Below are 17,850 nucleotides of genomic sequence, written 5' to 3' on the forward strand. Positions count from 1 at the left end.
TGTTGCTTTACTGATGTGTGCTTTATTGGAAGCTGTGTAATGTAAATGCTGTATATTGATGTAACTAAACAAATTTTAGGGATGTTTTTGCTTTCTTAAGGATCTTAAAGTCAAACAACAAAATAGCATTCTCTGGTTCCTGATTAATTTCTTTGAGTACAAAGAATGCTTTCAGTTTTTACAATTGGATTAAACCATGACAATAATGACCAACAAATGCATCATCTCCTGAGATTGTTTCTTGTTCTTCAGATCTCAGTAATCTTCCCACTTGGCTGCCTGCCTAAGGTTCTACTTTCACCTCTTGCTGCAAGACTCTTAAGCTCATTCATATTTATTATTTCAAAATGAAATATATATTTAATGTTACCTTGTGGTATGAAGGTGGTATGTTAAGGAGAAAGCTGCATCTATTAGCAGCCTTATAATTAAAGTGGGGAGAAGTACTTCATACAGTTGTGCTATTTGGTAAAGGCAAATGCAAGTTCACAATGCTTCTTTGTGGATAGCAGAGGAGGAAAAGACGCAATTGATGTTTGGACAGGTAGATTTTGAGCATAAATGGGTTTATTTTTTCCAGGTCTTCTGAGAGAAATGCTGTCTGCTTCTTATTTCTATTTTCTCCAGATACATTGTTAACTGCTAAGAAACAGGGCTGCATGTGATCTTGCATGTTCTGCCCTCTCATAACAGGGAGGGGATGACGAAAAAGCCATTTCCAAATAGTGGTTGCTTGCTTTGCTTGACTGTAGCAAAGGTAACAGCAGAGGCTTCACAACCTGCAGCAGTAGACTCCAGTTGCAAAACTTCAGAATTCTTGGAAAAACCTTTTAGCTATTTTCTTAGAGGAAATTGTACCTTTCTTAATCAGAAATGCATGGAGAAGAAAAAAATAATAATCACCACCTATACTAAAAATGAAACCTCTGATTTTTCTGAGCACAGATTATTTTGATTTTTTTCTCTCAGAAAAGTTACTTTGTTATTCATATATATTTATATATATTCATTTTGATATGGAAAATAATAAATTTGGAAAGCTAATAATGTACAAGCTTATATTAAGAGTGATACCTGCAGCAGCACTTCAGTTTTCTGTAAGATCTAAAGGTATAAGCAAAATGTAATTTGACTAGTAGCAACTTTGAAACTAGCATTCTAATATGTAGTTTTAAATAGCAAATCCTTTGATCTCTACAGCTAGTCAAATGGAAATTTACCTTTCAGAGACCTATTACCTCTGAGAAATAATAGGATTCATAAATATTAAAACTTTAATGCTATATATAAACTCTTTTATGATAAAACATGAAGAGTGTTTCATAATAAGTAAAGGAAATAGCTAGATAACTAATATTAATGCTTGAATTACATTCCAAAGTCTCTAATGTAGTAGTAGAGATACTTAATCTTCTTCTGATTTTCCCATTGGTGAATATATTTTTAGATAGTGAAGTTGATTAAAGTAATGAATAGGGAAATACTCTTTCCGTACAGTTGAACTTCTGCTCTTGAGATGTTTGCTTAATATGACTCTGCCTGTAGACAGTCCAAGGCTTGTATGTCTATGTCTAAGCTTCTTAGTGCAGTAACTATCAAGTTTGTTTCCTAAACATTGCCCATCTCTTTTGCCAAAGGTGCTTCTCTCCAATATGTTCAGGCATCTATTAACTTCTATATCTTTCATTAGGGATGGTCTAAATTAAGGCTTCATTTCTGACTACTTAAGAATGTTTGAATGTTCTCTAGAAGCCTGGAGGTGTCTGCCTGTATCATCTCTACCGGTTTCTAATTGGCTTCCATTGCAATTGTAGTTGTCTCCTGGCTAGTAGCCAATATTGATGGAAGTTGGTTTTAATGCAGAGCTTCCAAGTTATAAATATGATCGTAAATAGTTTGCTAATCCTCAGACAAATGAAAAGACCATTAGTTTTGAAAGAACTGTTTGAAGAAGGTTGTGAATCAGTATCAATGATTTCTAATAGGATCCAGTCATTTTGATCTTTTCTTGTTAGATCCTTTAGGGCTTACTTTTGTTGGTTTACTTGAATAAATTAGACATAAAAGGAATGATCAAGTTACACTTTCAGAGTAGCAGAGCAGCAAAATCTAGTGCCATGCAGCAGGGGACAGTGTTGATTTTAGCTGATTTTTGGAGAAATAACAAATAATGTGAAGATCAAAGATTATTTTCATATCCTGTTATAGTATTATTTGTTCTCAATTTCATCTCTTATAGATCACTGCTACAAATTATTGCATGTAAGTCAGGAAAAGTAGTGATGCTATATAATGCTGTTTTTATTGTTGCATTTTGTTTGTTAGTGTAAGCTGTGACAATGACAACTGAAGTTGGCTCAGAGACTGAAGTGAAGAAAGATTCTGAGCAGGTGGGACCAGACAAACCCAAGGGCAAGCCTGAAGAAGCGTCAGAAACTCCAGGAAATGAAAAGTCCAGGAAAGCATCCTCCGAAGAAACTCAAGATTCTCCCGTCCCAGCACCAGTCAGCCCTAGTAGCCCAAGCAGCCAGAAGAAGGAAAAAGATTCATCTGAAAGCAAGGGTATTTCTCGTTTCCTTCCTCCCTGGCTTAAGAAACAAAAATCCTATACCTTGGCAGAGCCCAAAGATGAGGCCAAGAAAAGAGCAATAGAGGAACAAGTAGTTGAAGAAAGTGAAAGCCATCCATCAGGGGGGATGGCTCAGCCAAAAAGGAGCTTAGAAACAGTGGCTGAAAATAATGCTAAAGCAGATGACAAAGAAGAAAAACACTCTGTTAGTAGTGCAGAAACACAGGTAAGTGTGAGGAAAGCTATTGAAAGTTTTGGAGCAATTCTAAGGGGGAGGGAGGCTACTTCATGATTAATATAATCTATGTAAGACTTCGTTGGTATCATATCAGGGAAAAAATGGCAGTTACTGTCACTTTGTGAAATTGGGTTGAAATGAGTAAGCTCTGCAGCACAGTACTTATTTGACTCAAGCTGCTTTAGCTGTAACTTCAGTGTAACATCATCCTTTGGCATAGTCCAAAGGGATAATGAACTGACTATTGTGGTTGAAATGAGAAGGGATAAGAGGAGAAGCTTCTTAACCAGATTTGCCTTTGAAGCCTTTGTATTGCACAAATAGCTCCTTAGTGACTTAATCCATTTGTTAACTGTTGTAGTTATCTCGGAGTCCTTAAATGTCAATCTTTTGTTATACTTAACCTTAAACCATGCTTGTTGCTATTTCTCTTACTGATTCACTCTAGGAGACTGGTATTGAGTTTAAAAGCATGTGCCATATTCTGCAGTGTTTGAGTCCTGATATGCACAAGTTGCATGTCCGTTCTTAAACCTCAAAACTCACATTCTCTAGGGCCACAGAGGTAATTAGGGACATAAAAAGTCTCTCATAGGAGGATATGCTGAAAGAGCTGGAACTCTTCAGCCTGGAAAGAAGAGTCGGGATCTGAAGGGAGGAGATGAACAAGAGAGGCAAGACTCTTCTCTGTGTTACGCAGTGAAAGGACAAGAGACAATAGGCGCAAATTAGTTGTAGCGGTGGTCTGTCGGTGAGCATACTGAAAACCCACCTGGAAACAGTCCTGGGCAACCTGCTGTAGCTCACTCTGCTCGAGTAGGAAGATTGGACAGGGTCTCATAAGTTACTTTCCAACCTGGAGTTTCTTTTTAAACTTCTTTCTGTTAGCTTAAAACAAACAGACAAAAACCCTGATGTACATAAAAGGAAAAAATGCATCTTCTATGATTTCAGAGCAAGAACAGAGACTGTTTTTTTCAGTATCTGGTCCCCGAAGTAAGACCTTAATGCTTACACAAGTCATAGTTCTTACAATATATACATAAATTTCATTAAAGCCTTATTTCTGAATTAGTGGCTTCTAAAAAGTGAACAGGATAAAAAAAATGAAGTCCTTGTTCATGAGCTTGAATTGTTATCACAGAATTATTTAACTGTATTTTATATAGCCTGCCAAAGAAGATGGTAAAGAAATGGAAGTAGAAAAGGTTGCAGAAGAAAAAGAAGAAAAGGAAAAAAGGGAGACAAAAGAAGTGCAGACAGCTGAAAGTATTCCCCAGAGGCCTCCTAAGAAAATTAAAACTGTGCAGTGTAAAGTGGTGCTCCTGGATGGCACAGAATACAGCTGTGATCTAGAGGTAAGGTATTAAGTCCTTATATAGAGCTCTTTTTTCTCTACAGAGAAAAAGAAAATGCTTTCATTTAATTCGGAGTTTAGCAAGTATTTTTTGTGTGTCTAATGAGCATATTACAAGGTTACATTCCCACTGCTATCATTAAGGCTCAGTTAACTTTATCTTTTTGAACTCCATCTCTATTTTTGTCCTTAATAAATGCACAATGTGGTATTCTAGCACAGAAGATAAAATGCAATTAATAAAACAGTTTGAGCTGCCCAGAGATCACCTCTGAGCAGTTGTGTTTTCTGTTGTTTTTGTGTTTTGCAAAAGATGGTTTTCCACAATGTGGTGTCACGTGTATTAGTGAAGTCAACTTGAGTTTATTAGTTTTAATTAAAATAATAATCTCAGCTGGATATATATTTTTAAAACTTTTGCTTCAAAACAAAATTCTGTTACAAGTATAAAATACATGCTTCTGTGTTAAAGTTATGTTCTAGTACCAAATCTTCACAGCTGTATGGATTGTTTACCAATTAAATCTCTGGATTAGACATTGTATATATGTGTCTGTTAAATCTGACTTAAGATCACTAACAGGAAGAGTAAGCTTACCAGAAAACAGCTTCTTGGCTTTTATAGCTTTAACATCTTCTGAATATTTTCTTTCAGTCTGACCATAGTGTCTGAACTTTGAGTCAAACAGAAGTTGTTCAATATTTTATATAAAAGTTTAACTGCAAAACATAAAATTATATGAAAAGAATAAAGTTGCATTCCAAATCTTCTGTCAGTGAGATAATTTGAAGTGCATACTTTCAAATTTAACAGACTTCATCATTATAGGTATTTAAATGGATAGCTATGACTGGGTTCAGAGGTTATGAATTCAGCAAACGTTTTTTTTACTCAGTACTTGACTAGATTGCAGATGCTTGATCTATATATTTCCTTGACTATTTGGTCCGTGAATACAGTTTTACTGTCCTTCATTCTACACTGTGTATTTAGAATGTTTCAAATGAGTCACTTTTTCCCTTTTGTTCCACTGAGTACTCATTTTGATCTGCAATTCCAGAATCCCAGTCAAATTTTCATTTTATCACTGTTCTATTGCTGTCTTGCCATAACTAGCTGTAGATCTTACTTTTTAAAAATAGCTTGCACATGTGCTTTGATTCTGTTTGATAACTTGACAGTGCTCTTTACCTTTCTTTACTTTAAATGGTAATGGAAAGGATGCCATTTATGCTCATGTTGATTATTGTCGTATGCTCATACTTGATTTTTTGAATATGCCAGCTTTTTTTAATTCTCTGACCTTGTTTTAGTGTTGAGCAGATGTTCTTTGATTAGTTTCTCATAGTTGTTGAAGTATCAGCAATGTCCACATCTGAATCTCCAGATCTATGTGCATCATCTATAAGCAACAGTACATGCATTTAAGAATTAACAGGAGAAAAAGCTCCTGTGTATATGAAAAACAAAACTTGCAAAAGCAGAGAGGGAATGACAAAAATTTTAACAGAAAAGTCTCTTGCTTTCTGCAAATCTTTACCTTCTGTAGAGCAAATGGTTGTGCTCACCTCCCACTTCCTTCTTCATGGTGATGTAAGGAGAATACATAGAATGATTAACAGAATAGTAGATGCACTCCTGATATTTCTAAGGAGGAATTCCTCAGAATTTATAATAACTTGTGCCTCCTATACTAGTCAAAGTAGTTCCTCTCAAGAATCAAGTTCTTTTAGAGTTTCCTTAAGTTGTGGCTTAAAGAACATGTTTGTTTTAAAAACACTCTGGCTTTAAAAAGTGTTAAACTTCCAGTGCAGGGTGTGTGCGTTTGTTTTCTGCCCAGAGGGATGGAAGTTTGTTGCTGAGTTCACTCTCAGATTTCTTTATGGAAATGCTCTTATAAAAAGTCCCTCCCCAGCTTTCCTGTAGGGCCCCATTCAGATACTGGAAAGCCACTATAAGGTCTCCCCACAGCCTTTACATCTCCAGGCTTAAGAGTCCCAACTCTCTCAGCCTGTCCTCATAAGGGAGGTGCTCCAGCCCTCTGATCTTCATGGCCCTCTTTTGGATCCACTCCAACAGCACAATGTCCTTTTTGTGTCTGGAGTCCCCATAACTAGATGCAGTACTCCAGGTTGGGTCTCATGAGAGCAGAGTAGAGGGGCAGAATCTCCTCCCTCGACCTGCTGGTCACACTTCTCTTGATGCAGCCCAGGATCCGGTTGGCCTTCTGGGCTACAAGTGCAAATAATGTGTTTGTATCTCGCTAAGTTGAGTTAAGGATTATTTTTAAAGCCCTACTACCTCCAACTGAATACATTGTCCCTTTTGTCTTTTTCTGCTGTATTTGAATTGAAAACATAGTTTTTCTTTACAAGTGATTCTTTATTTTGGAAACATAAGAAAAATGAAAAGGCTGAGTTGCTCATAAACACTGAGAAAAAGCTGTGTTCTCAGCTTAATAATTAGTATTACTTGTATGGTATTCTGGAATGATCTTTCTCAGGAAAAAGCCTCCAAATTCTCTCTCTCTTTTGAGAGAAACAAGTGATCGCTCATGTTGTTTGAAGAAATAGACTTTTCAAGTTGAAGTCTATTTGGTTCATCAGGCCTATGGCTTTGATTTCCATGTAGCATTCTTCATTATTTTATACATGTTCCTAAGTTCTATCCCCTCCTATGCACCTGGTAATTTTGGAAACGAAAGAATATTCCAGAGAGTGCACATCTTAAATGATGGCCTTTTATGATAGAGTGATGGCATCGGTGGACTTTGGAAAGGTAACTGGTGCCTCTTACCTGGATTTCTGAATGGCCTTTGTCATGGTCCTGTACCACATCCTTATCTCTAAATAGTAGTGATATGGGTTCAGTGGGTAGAATATTCAGTGGATAAGGTATTGGTTGGATGGTCTCAGTCAGTGGGTTGCAGTAGATGTCTCCACGCCAAGGTGGAGGCTGGTGATGAGTGGTGTCCCTGATGTAGTGCTTGATCTAGCAGTTGGTAACCCTACCCATGGCAGAGGAGCTGTAACTAGATATCTCTGAGGGCCCTTGTGACCTAAGCCATTCTGTCATTCTGTGTGATAAGTTGGGAAGAGTGGGAAATAAATTCATCAGCTACAGCTCTAAGTTACAAACAGAAGATCTCCAAGCCTCTTTCTGTGATCTTGAGATCGAGAAGTTCTGAGTTTGCATCCTTTAAGATTTTTCTTAGAGATTCTTGATGCCCTCAATTTGAGAGAATGATGAAGCCTAGAAATTCTTTGGAAGTTTTGATTTCAGCCTGTTGCATCTTGGAGCTCTGTCATGGTTAGCTATGTAATGTGCAATATGAGCTTACGAGCTGCCTTTATGGTTCTGTTACACATTCTTCTTTAAGTGACTTCTTACAAAGTTTAACTTTCTGGGTTATAACACATAAATAATGGCAACTTGTGGAGGTCTTCCTTCAAAGATTACATCCAGTATTGAAGTGTTTAATGCTCTGAGTGCTTGAGAGTGATGCATCTAATTCTGTTTCTTCAAATGCTTCTTAAATTATTTTATGCGTGGAAAATTTAATTATAAGCAGCAGGGACTTTATTTACATATATTTGCTGCTGCTTGCAGGTAACTGTTTCTGGGAAGCTGACGGTTCTTAACTGAAGAAAAAACTGGCTACTGTTCTATCAGAATAATTAAAAAAAATTTTTTAATCATTTAATTGTACTGCTTTTGAGAGGAGTTCTACACTTCATTATTGTCAACGGTTTATGGGCAGGTTCGACCTGGTTCTGTGACGAATGGGGCGGGGGGACCCATGGACCCATGCCCTGGGAAAGGGAAAAGGGGAAAAAAGGGTAGGGAGATGGGCCTGAGAACAAAACAGCGGCAACGATCTGAGGAGAAACAAACTAATTTACTAAATAAGATATCGGAATGCAAAATAACACAATATAATATAATTACAATTTAAGCTGATAAATCTAATAAAAATGAGAGAGAGTGTCCAAAGTTAAGGTAGGCCTTACTCTAATACCGACGGTGAGACGGCTGGGGAGCGCGATGCTGCCAGGACGAGAGATGGGTGGAAAGAAAAAGAGGTCTTGTGATCTGTGAGGTTTTTCTTTTCCTCTGACCGGAAAATGGTAACAGGGGAGCAAAGTCCCCTGGGAAATGTAGTAGTCCTTCTCTTCTGAGAACCAGGTACATACACTAGATGATGTTATGATGTGGAATACCAATAACCAAAAATCATAAAACCATGACAACTATTAAAAGACAAAAACATCTTTTAATGGACCATGGTAATAAATGTGGCAAGAAAATACTGTTTTATTTGCAAATGATTCACAGAAATCTGTTTTGCCAGGCCCCTGGCACCCACTCCAGTACAATTAGGGTGAATTTCAAGAGCTAGAATAAGAGATGTGCTGTTTGCAGAGGTGAAAATCTAATGTGTTTATGACAAAAACTAGTAGACAACAGCTTGTGGTGTCTTGCCAGCTCTTCCTTTCTTTGGTTCTGCAGCTGAGCAACAATTTGTGAAAGTTTGGGGGATTTGGTTTGATTATGGAGTTTCATATCATGCATACATTATAACACAAATGTGAAACTTATTTCTATTTTCAGAGTCAAAATAGGGCTGCTCTTAAAGTCCTTATCAAATAAGCAAATATTAACACTGATAAGCATTAACGTTCTTAAAAAAAAAAAAAGTAAGGAAATGTTAATGCTACCTTATGGTCAAGTGAAAGGGCAGTCATAGAAGTAGCTTTTGCACAATGGAAACTTGTAGCTAGTACTAGCTTGTAACTCAATTATTTTGAAATCTTCAGAAATGAGTTGAATGTTGGGAACAAACATTTGTAAGGAACTCTATGGAATCTATGTACCATTAGAATAAAAAAATTGATAGTACAAATTGCAGTACAATTATAAACTCAGTTATATCAGTAAAGAAAAATGGATATACGTTTTGTTCTAACAGGGATTATTTTAGTTTTCTTTGAATGGATTTGGTCCATATGCAAAATTAGCCTTTATGATATTAATAGAATAGTGATTTATTGCAATATAAAATCTGGTTAAAATTAAGTTGGTGTAACTTCTGCATAAGATACTTTTATCTTGGAATCTATAATTGAATCAAAGCATTATTTATGTGACATGCGGAACACATTGAGAGAAACGTCTGAGTAAACAGAATCCTAATTACTACTACTGTGATAAAATGCTTCTGAAAGCTAATTTCTCTATATGTCATCTCTAACATATTATGTCATTTGTTGGTGAGAGCCACAGAATAGAAATTGATTGGCAGTGTTGAGGTAGAAAAGGTAGAAAAAGCTTTAACGTATTGAGACATCAAGTTTATCTTTGAAACTGCTTATGGAAAGAAAAAAATTCACTTACAGCAAATCAGCATGTTTTTACTTCTTTTCTTTTTTTGGCAGCTGCCTAGTGTTTTACTATGGAATTATTTCCTCTGGCTTTTTTGGCTTGTTTTTACACATCTTTCCTGTAGCCCAGGGCATGCCTGATGTGAAACTTGCTTGGTTTCTAACATAAAGTACATCTCAGATATTTCTTTTTTAATGGTTGCTTTGTAATTTAGTTTATCACCTCTGTTCTTTTGCCCTTAGAACTTGTTTTGTCTTATTAGGTCTTCTGACTGGTATCAACTTGCCATTTTGACCTCAGCTGAGTCAATTATTCTTTTTATCAGAACTTCTTAAACAGATATTTCAGCTTCTTTGGTGATGCTTTCCTTCATTTTTTTATCTGTCTTTGTATGTTATTACTTTCGTAGTTGCAAGTTGGAAGGACTTGGTTTATAGCCTGTTTCTTTAGCATAGCTTCTAGAAATTCACTTGTCTGAACACCAGTGTAGATACAATGCTTACAGTACTCCACTGTCCCCCCAGGAAAGTCAATGTAATGAAGATAATAAGCATTGTATCAAGTGAAATCTATTCATTCATTGTAATCTGATATTCTTGCTGTGGTGTTTTGTGGACTTTGATTTTGCAAAAATTGAAGTGTAGTCAATTCTAGCATCAGCATCTCTGCTATCTGATCTGAGAAATCAAAAACTTTAAGCAGCATTAGTGTTTTAGTGTTAAAAACTTTGATACCAGGCACTCTCCAGACTTGTTTTTATTTTTTTGAGTGTGGAACTACAAAAGTTTCGTAAGGAAAAACATTAACCTCTATTGAAAGGTTATAAAAAAAGTCCTTTAACTTTTTGTCAAAAATGAATTAAATTTGGTTAAGCCCACAGATTCCATATTAACAGAATAGATTAGTTTTCTGTGTCCTCTAACTTGAAAGTAACAATTATCTCTAGGAAACTTATGAAATATATATAAAGGTATAATATTGTGTGGAAATATTATGCTAATGAAAATGAGTTATGCATACATAGTATGTGCATACATGGAGAACGCGAGCAACTTATTAAATTATTTTAACCTTATAAGTATCATAGCTCTTAATTATAACATCCACGTATCCTCAGATTCTTCTTAGAAAAGTGTAAATGACTGCAGAGGAGGAAAGAGGAAGATACTATTGTTTGACTAGTTTTGGAGGAGCATGACTTACAAGAACTTTCACAGGTTGTGAACTGCTAGTAATGTTCAGTTACCTCTTATTGATTACTTTAACGTGAGTTAAGTTCACTCACAGAATAGCAGCTTGGGACAGAGATTTGTGAAAACATGTGAGGATGAAAGCAGAGTTTGTCAGAAGTCGCTGAATTGTTGTACTTTGAAATGACAGAAACACACTCATTGTCATAGCGTCAAATTCATGATTAATAGTGTAATATTTGTGAGATGTAACGGCAATTTAATTTTAGCTTCAATGAACAGACTGCTGTAATGCTTGAGATTAGGAAACAGCATGATCTAGGAAACGTTTTTTTTCTAGCATAATGGAATTATCTTGTATGACCAACTCCTTTCCTGATAATGGACATCTTTGAGAGCAGGTGCAAGTTTTCAGTCTCTTAGGGTAGCATACATATTCCTCTTGTTAGATGAAGGGAAAATAGAGGAAAAAGTTTTGTGTTTTTTTCCTTCTACAGTATATCAGGGAGTTGCAAGGAAACTTCTGCAGTAGATTTGGGATCTGTGATAAAGTCTTACTCAGATGTTCTTCTGTTAATGCAATCTGGGTTTCAGTACAGGATAGCAGTTTAAATAAAAAATGCTAACTGTATAATGACTACTAGTTAGAAGCAAATGAAGATCATACTGTGTTTGTTTACTGCATTCAGTCAGCGGTCTAATTAAGTATTTATAACAAAAAGCATTTAAAGGATGCCAGCATCGACCGCATTTTATGCACGTATGAGCAACTGAAATGTATTGGAGTTGACATAAGGGTTCTATGGTTACTTAGTTTGCTTACATAAAATAAATCTGTGTTGCCTTAATGTACAGTTAAGATAATTTTTTACCCCTGAGTAAAGAAAAGTATGATTGAACTTGATATGGAATAGATCTTTAATTGTGGTTGGGTTTTATTTACAAATCTTTATTTTTTGACTGCTGAGATGCATGGTCTAGCATTTGAATAAACTTAAGTGGTCTGCCCAAAGTAAGAACATATTTTTCTAAATAAAAGAAGAATGAAATAATTTTGTATGTTTTGAAGACTTTGCTCCAGATTCAATGTAATGTTTAAGTGTGAAGCTATCTCAAAGCCAGAAATGTGCCTTGTGAGATCAGTCACTAGCACGCGCTTCCAGGGCTGGTTTCCTCGACTCCAGTCCTCCCATCTTGCTGAGGAGGGGGAGCATCACAGCATCCTGGCGGTGCCTGGCAACCAGCTGGGGTCAGCCCACCACTCTGACTTGTTACTAACCTGAAGGGGAGGCTGTAGAGAAAAGTGGCTACATCGTACTGCTAGGGGAAGTAGTTACTTGTATTTATGAAGAGTAAAATCTGTGAAAGTACCAACCAGCCTTAAGGTTCCCAACTCCCTTTTTTCAAAAGTGACTTGGACTTCTAAGTGCCACTGATCCTTTGTAATGCTTCAGCTACAAATTGTGCTTGTTTTATAATTGTATCGTTTGAAAAATTTCTGATCTTCAAGACTGTAACGTCTGCTGAACAGTGTAGTCTTTAATTAAGTAGAGCTTTGGATTCTTGGGGAATAAAACAACAATGCTTTCGCTATTTGCTCTGTGCATACTGTCTTCTCTGCCCTCCCAGCCTTAACATTTAGTGCAGCGTGGCGGAGCTGCAGTGAGAGGCACACTTGAGGAACATTGTGAGCACTCTGTCACTGTCTGCGGGATACAATCACTTCAGTGTCACCAGGGCCTACACAGAGGCAGTTGATGGCATTTCTTTGGAATCGTAGTAGTGTATGGCATCTGCTGAAATCTGTAGGATAAGCAAATGCAGAAATTCCCTTCAGCTGCCAGGCCTCTGAAAATGCCATGTTGTGGCCTCACTGGTAAATGCCATGAATAGCTGAGCAGTCATGTAGGTTCAAAAAGCAAAACTGCATGCCATTCGCGTTCAAATGTTCCACCAACAAGCTGTATTTTAAGTGTGGAAAGAAATTCTCATCTTCCCCACCCCTGATTGTGTATTGTAAGCCAAATGATCTAAAATGTTTTGCCTCTTGTCAGCTGCTATCTCCAGTACAACAATTTTTTTCCCCCTAAAACCTGGCACACAGAAACAGGACATGGGCCTGTCACTACCAGCAATAGGAAGACACAGGGTGACCCTTGTTTACATTCCCATTTTCTAGTGTGGAAATAACAGATAAAACTTCAGGACTACCTGCAGTTTACTTAAGCTGTAATTCTTCAGAGCTGCAAAAAGCAGATTTTTTGTGAGTATAATTGTATCTTTTGTTACTATAAAAATCTATATTTTTAGTATTTTTACTGTATAAAATATCAGACTACAATATTGAAATTAACATAAAATGAAAGTATTATTTTCTTTTTCTTTTTAATTCCATAGGATTTATTTATTTTTGGAGAATAAACTTCTCTAAGGCTTGTTTTTGAGTGTTTAATGGATTTGTTGGGTGCCGAGAGAGTTAGATAGAAGGCAGCCCTCTTCATTTACTTTCTGCCCCTCAAAATCTGCAGTGTTGACAGACCTGTTGTGCTTTGCTTGTTCTTGTATGGTGTTTCTACTAGTTCGATCACCTATTTTTATTGGCCTACTCCATTTTTTTGTTTCTTGAAGATGATGAAGGATCTTGGTTTTCATAAAACCATAGAATGGCTTGGGTTGGAAGGGACCTTAAAGACCATCCAGTCTGCCATAGGCAGGGTTGCCACTCACTAGATCAGGCTGCTTGAATTCCAATCCAGCCTGTCCTTGAACACCTTCAGGGATGGGATCCACAGCTTCTCTGGGCAACGTATTCCAGTGCGTCACCACCTTCATATTGCAGAACTTCCTCACAATATCTAATCTTCCCCTTTTCAGTTTAAAAGTGTTACATGTTTTCTTGGTAATTTATATGTGATTCAGGAAAGTCATTGAGGTGTATACAAAATGCTAGAAATGCAGAAATTAACAAATAAACAAGTTTTGAAAATATGATAGAGTTTATCATAAGAAAGCTTACAGCTTTATAACATTTTACTGATATTTTAAGTTTTCCTGACTAATTTTATCTTCTTATTCAGCATGTTTTATCAATGTTCATAAAAACAAGCATTTACTAATAATACTTATTTTCTTATTTTTCCAGAAAAGAGCAAAAGGACAAATTCTGTTTGACAAAGTGTGTGAGCATCTCAATTTGCTGGAAAAGGACTATTTTGGGCTGTTGTTTTATGAGAATTCAGATCAGAAGGTAAGCCTGTATTAGTTATGTTTTTCCCCTACATTGCTACTGACTGCAGTAGTTTAGTAAGGGATATTGTATTAAATATATACCTTTACAAATATTTGAGCAAACCATTTATAAACTGACAGTTCTAGTCCATTGTAAAATTGTGCCAACTTCAAGATACTGTTGTGTATGTTAATGAAGTTTCTATTTATTACTTTAGAGCGGTAAATATTTGCATTTCCTGGAAAATTAAGTAATTCCTGGGCTTTATTTTGTTATGGTAAAATCTTTTGCCATCCCTGCCAGTGAAGCTAGGAAAACCATCTTTGCCTTAACAGCTTGACAAACTTTCCAAAGCTTTATAAACTTTCATTAGTTCCCCTTTTTAAAAATACAGATGCACAAACAAATCTGTAGATGGTAAATAAATAAAAACAAATCTTCTGCCTACCTTTCCAAGAATTTCACTGCCTCTTCTCATGTATGCTTAATAATGCTCTGACAAATAAAATGAAAGATATCTTGGCCCAAGGTCTGTAACTGTTAGGCCTTATATTTACTTTTCATAGAATGATAGAATGACTTGAGTTGGAAGAGACCTTAATGATCATCTAGTTCCAATCCTTCTGCCATGGGTGGTGTTGCCAACCACTGGACCAGGCTGCCCAGGGCCCCATCCAGCCTGGCCTTGAATGCCTCCAGGGATGGAGCATCCACAGCTTCTCTGGTCAACATATTTCAGTGCCTCACCACCCTCCAAGTAAAAATTCCTCATAGTATCTTATTTAAATCTCCCCTCTTTTAGTTTAAAACCATTCCCCCTTGTCGTATCTTTATCTGCCCATGTAAAAAGTCAGTCTCTCTCCTGTTTATAAGTTCCCTTTCATTACTGGAAGGCTGTGATGATGTCTCTCTGGAGCCATCTCTCCAGGCTGAACAAGCCTGGCTCTCTCAACATTTCTTTATTGGAGAGGTGCTCCAGCCCTTGAGCATCTTTGTGGCCTTCCTCTGGACCCAATCCAACAGCTCCACGTCTTTCTTGTGCTGGATGCCCTAGGCCTGGATGTGGTACTCCATACAGGACCTCACAATAGCCCAATTATAGCATTAAAAAAAATTCACTGAAAAAGATGAGACTGGAGCTATTCCGTCACTAATATTGGATGCTAGTTTCAATAATGAATAGGTGTTTTGATATCAATACATTCAAATAGGTTCTCTTAAGTACCTCTTGGTAACATGTTTTCTTTCATATTTTTACACTTGTTTTTGGTGAGCACATTCAGATTGAGGTGAGAAACATCTTAGATCAGCTGTTGGCATTCATTCCACTAATTACTAAGAGCCATTTTAGCTTTTCCCAGCATCTGAATGTTTGTGGTTAGTAATGGACCAACAGTTACTCTGTCCACCAACCAAAATATACCTGTGGTCATCTTTTCCATCATAAAGAACAGACTAATAATTGCACATTGAAATGGAAAAAATGTAATTCTTTTAATCTTAATCTGTTTTCATGGCAGGAAGTATCATTACATGAGTATTTTTCTTAGTGGAGCTGTTTTTCCTTTTTTATTTTTATTACTTTGCATTATTTCTCATTTCATTTTTGTGTTTGAAATGAAGTCCAATTTAGTGATCTGAATAAATCTGACTTTGACAGCTTATATTCAAAAATAGTTGTTGGCTGGACTTGTTTGCTTTGGAAGCTTTCTGTGAAGCATTGAACAAAATACTCAATTCCTCTGTGTTAAAGATTTCCATGTATAAAATGTATTTTTACTTGGATATTTTATTTTTTGTTACCAATTTTTAAACCATTTATAGAAATTTAAGCTTTGTCAGTGTAACAAGAAAGAGTATGCCATTTGATCCTCTGAAGAGTACCATAATCTCATTTATTTTTTTGTTGTTATCACTTATAGTCCCTTTATTTGTGTTGCTCAGTATTCTTGGAAATATATGGGTGTATACACACAGTGAAATAGTGTATCACTGGATCATCCAGTATCACTGGAAGAGAGGAAATGTCTAAAAGCAGACATGGGATCTTTGAATTATACCAGGAAAGAGCCCATTTCGGTAGATCTTTGGAGGTGGAATAGGGAGCCTTCAGATTTTTAAAACAGAGCAGGAAAGTTTGGATTGGTGCAGAGTATGTCAATTCTTTCTTTCCTATTGTAATTCTACTTGAACTAACTTCTTGGTATTCCTCACTCCATGTAAATGGAGGTACCCAGTGCCATACCTTAAAAAGCCTATCTATTTCTCTCTGTATGAGAGTTTGTCTGTGTATGTATATATGGAGTTATCAGTGATATCTTCCTATATTGTAGTTACCACATGATGTTTATAGCACACTGTGAGTGATGAAAAGTTATTTGTCCAAACTAAGTTCCAGTGAAACACAGAAATTAGGTCTAGGTCTATGTTAGACACTTAGTATTCAAATAAAGGTTGATGAGCAGAGTTGAACTGTTGTATTCCTTGGAATACTCACTCAGATGTCTTTGAAATCTGAGAAGGAAAAGGAAAGAACATGTTGTTTTTGGCAGGCAAATGGAGGTATTTTACCTAGATTTCCCATTTTGCTTTCTTGTTGCTCTTTGAATGTGTGGCATTTGATGCTTGTTAACAGGGATAGTCCTTGTCCATTGCTGATAGTTTTTGAGCCTTTTAATTTTAACTTGATTTCCAAAGCAATTAGAGCAGCTCTTCTCTTGTGCAACTGGCCTATATTTTACAGATTTTGTTATATGTGCAAGATGATAACCATTGTATTCCTTATTAGTGTTTTGTTTTTACTGACACTTCTAAAGGAAGTGATTGTCTGATTTTTGCTGTCTTTCCTCAGTTAGCATTCTGTGATCTCTACCTAGAAATATAAATAGCAGTAAGAGACTTATTAAAATTCTGTGACAGTTTTTTAGATCTGGCTACTGTACAATGCATGACTTCATAAGGTAATGGGGGGAAAACTGGTGATGTGAAAATTGCTGGTCATGTGCAAAGGCTAAAGAAGACACAAGGTTGTAGAGTAACTCAAAGCCACAACAAAAAGGGAGGTTAATCCTAGTTTTAGTTTTCTGGAACTATTTCATAGACAATTATTGGAGTTTAAGACTTTGAAACAGTGATCATTTTCATTTATGTTTTCCTTGTTCTTTTATCTTGCTATTTACATAGGTACTATCTGCAGTTTTCTGTTTTCCTCCTGTGATTATCACTATTGTAAGGAGGATGCAAGTAAAACTTTTCTGGTAAACAAAATAAATTTAAAGAATTTACCAAATTGTATTTCAGATGACTGTGCTAAAGCTCTAAAAGTTTGTTTTGTTTCTGACCGTGAGTACTTTAAACTTTACTGAGTTTGACACTTCTTAGAGAAATTCTGAAGACCACAAACTAACAGAAAAGCAGAAGTAGAAGTAGAAGCAACTGATGATCTTGTTGTCAGAGACTACTTACAGTTGTAACTCTTTTGTACAAAATAACATTTATGGCAAGATACTCAGCAAGATGTGAGCTCTTGAAGATTCTGATTTGAAGTACCCCATTTAGGATTGCAGTTTGTTTCAGTGCCTTTAGGAAACGGAGACTCCCAGAAGTTGAAGTATCTCTTAAGAGACTTATTCAGTTTTCTGCTGTCTGAACAGTGGACATGGGTCTCTGCTGCAGCTGAAAGTTCTAATTGTGAGATGAGTGGGGAAAAATCAGAATTTAAAAAAAGAATTTGAAACCCTCAGCATCGGTATGAATCGATTGCTTATTTAAGTGCTTATGGTCTCTTTGTAGGTTGCACAGTCTGTACTGCAACATGTGCCTCAGTTGTATAGGTTTTTTATTTTCTCTGTTATTGTCACTCAAGTTACGAACTTAAAGCTATC

The 17,850-nt window shown here is 36.3% G+C and overlaps 1 protein-coding gene across 10 annotated transcripts in view; it reads left to right on the forward strand.

The window, feature by feature from the left end:
* Positions 1 to 17,850, forward strand: part of EPB41L2 (erythrocyte membrane protein band 4.1 like 2) — a 105,117-nt gene that overhangs the window by 39,805 nt on the left and 47,462 nt on the right. For all 10 annotated transcript variants that reach the window (XM_021390588.1, XM_021390578.1, XM_021390581.1 and 7 more), the window contains 3 exons: positions 2,326 to 2,795; positions 3,977 to 4,165; positions 13,880 to 13,984. In XM_021390588.1, coding sequence (XP_021246263.1) covers positions 2,340 to 2,795; positions 3,977 to 4,165; positions 13,880 to 13,984 — 750 coding nt within the window. In that variant the 5' untranslated portion in view covers positions 2,326 to 2,339. The remainder of the gene's footprint in view (positions 1 to 2,325; positions 2,796 to 3,976; positions 4,166 to 13,879; positions 13,985 to 17,850) is intronic.

Source organism: Numida meleagris, chromosome 3, assembly GCF_002078875.1.
Source record: "Numida meleagris isolate 19003 breed g44 Domestic line chromosome 3, NumMel1.0, whole genome shotgun sequence".
In the NCBI taxonomy this organism is placed as follows: Eukaryota; Metazoa; Chordata; class Aves; order Galliformes; family Numididae; genus Numida; species Numida meleagris.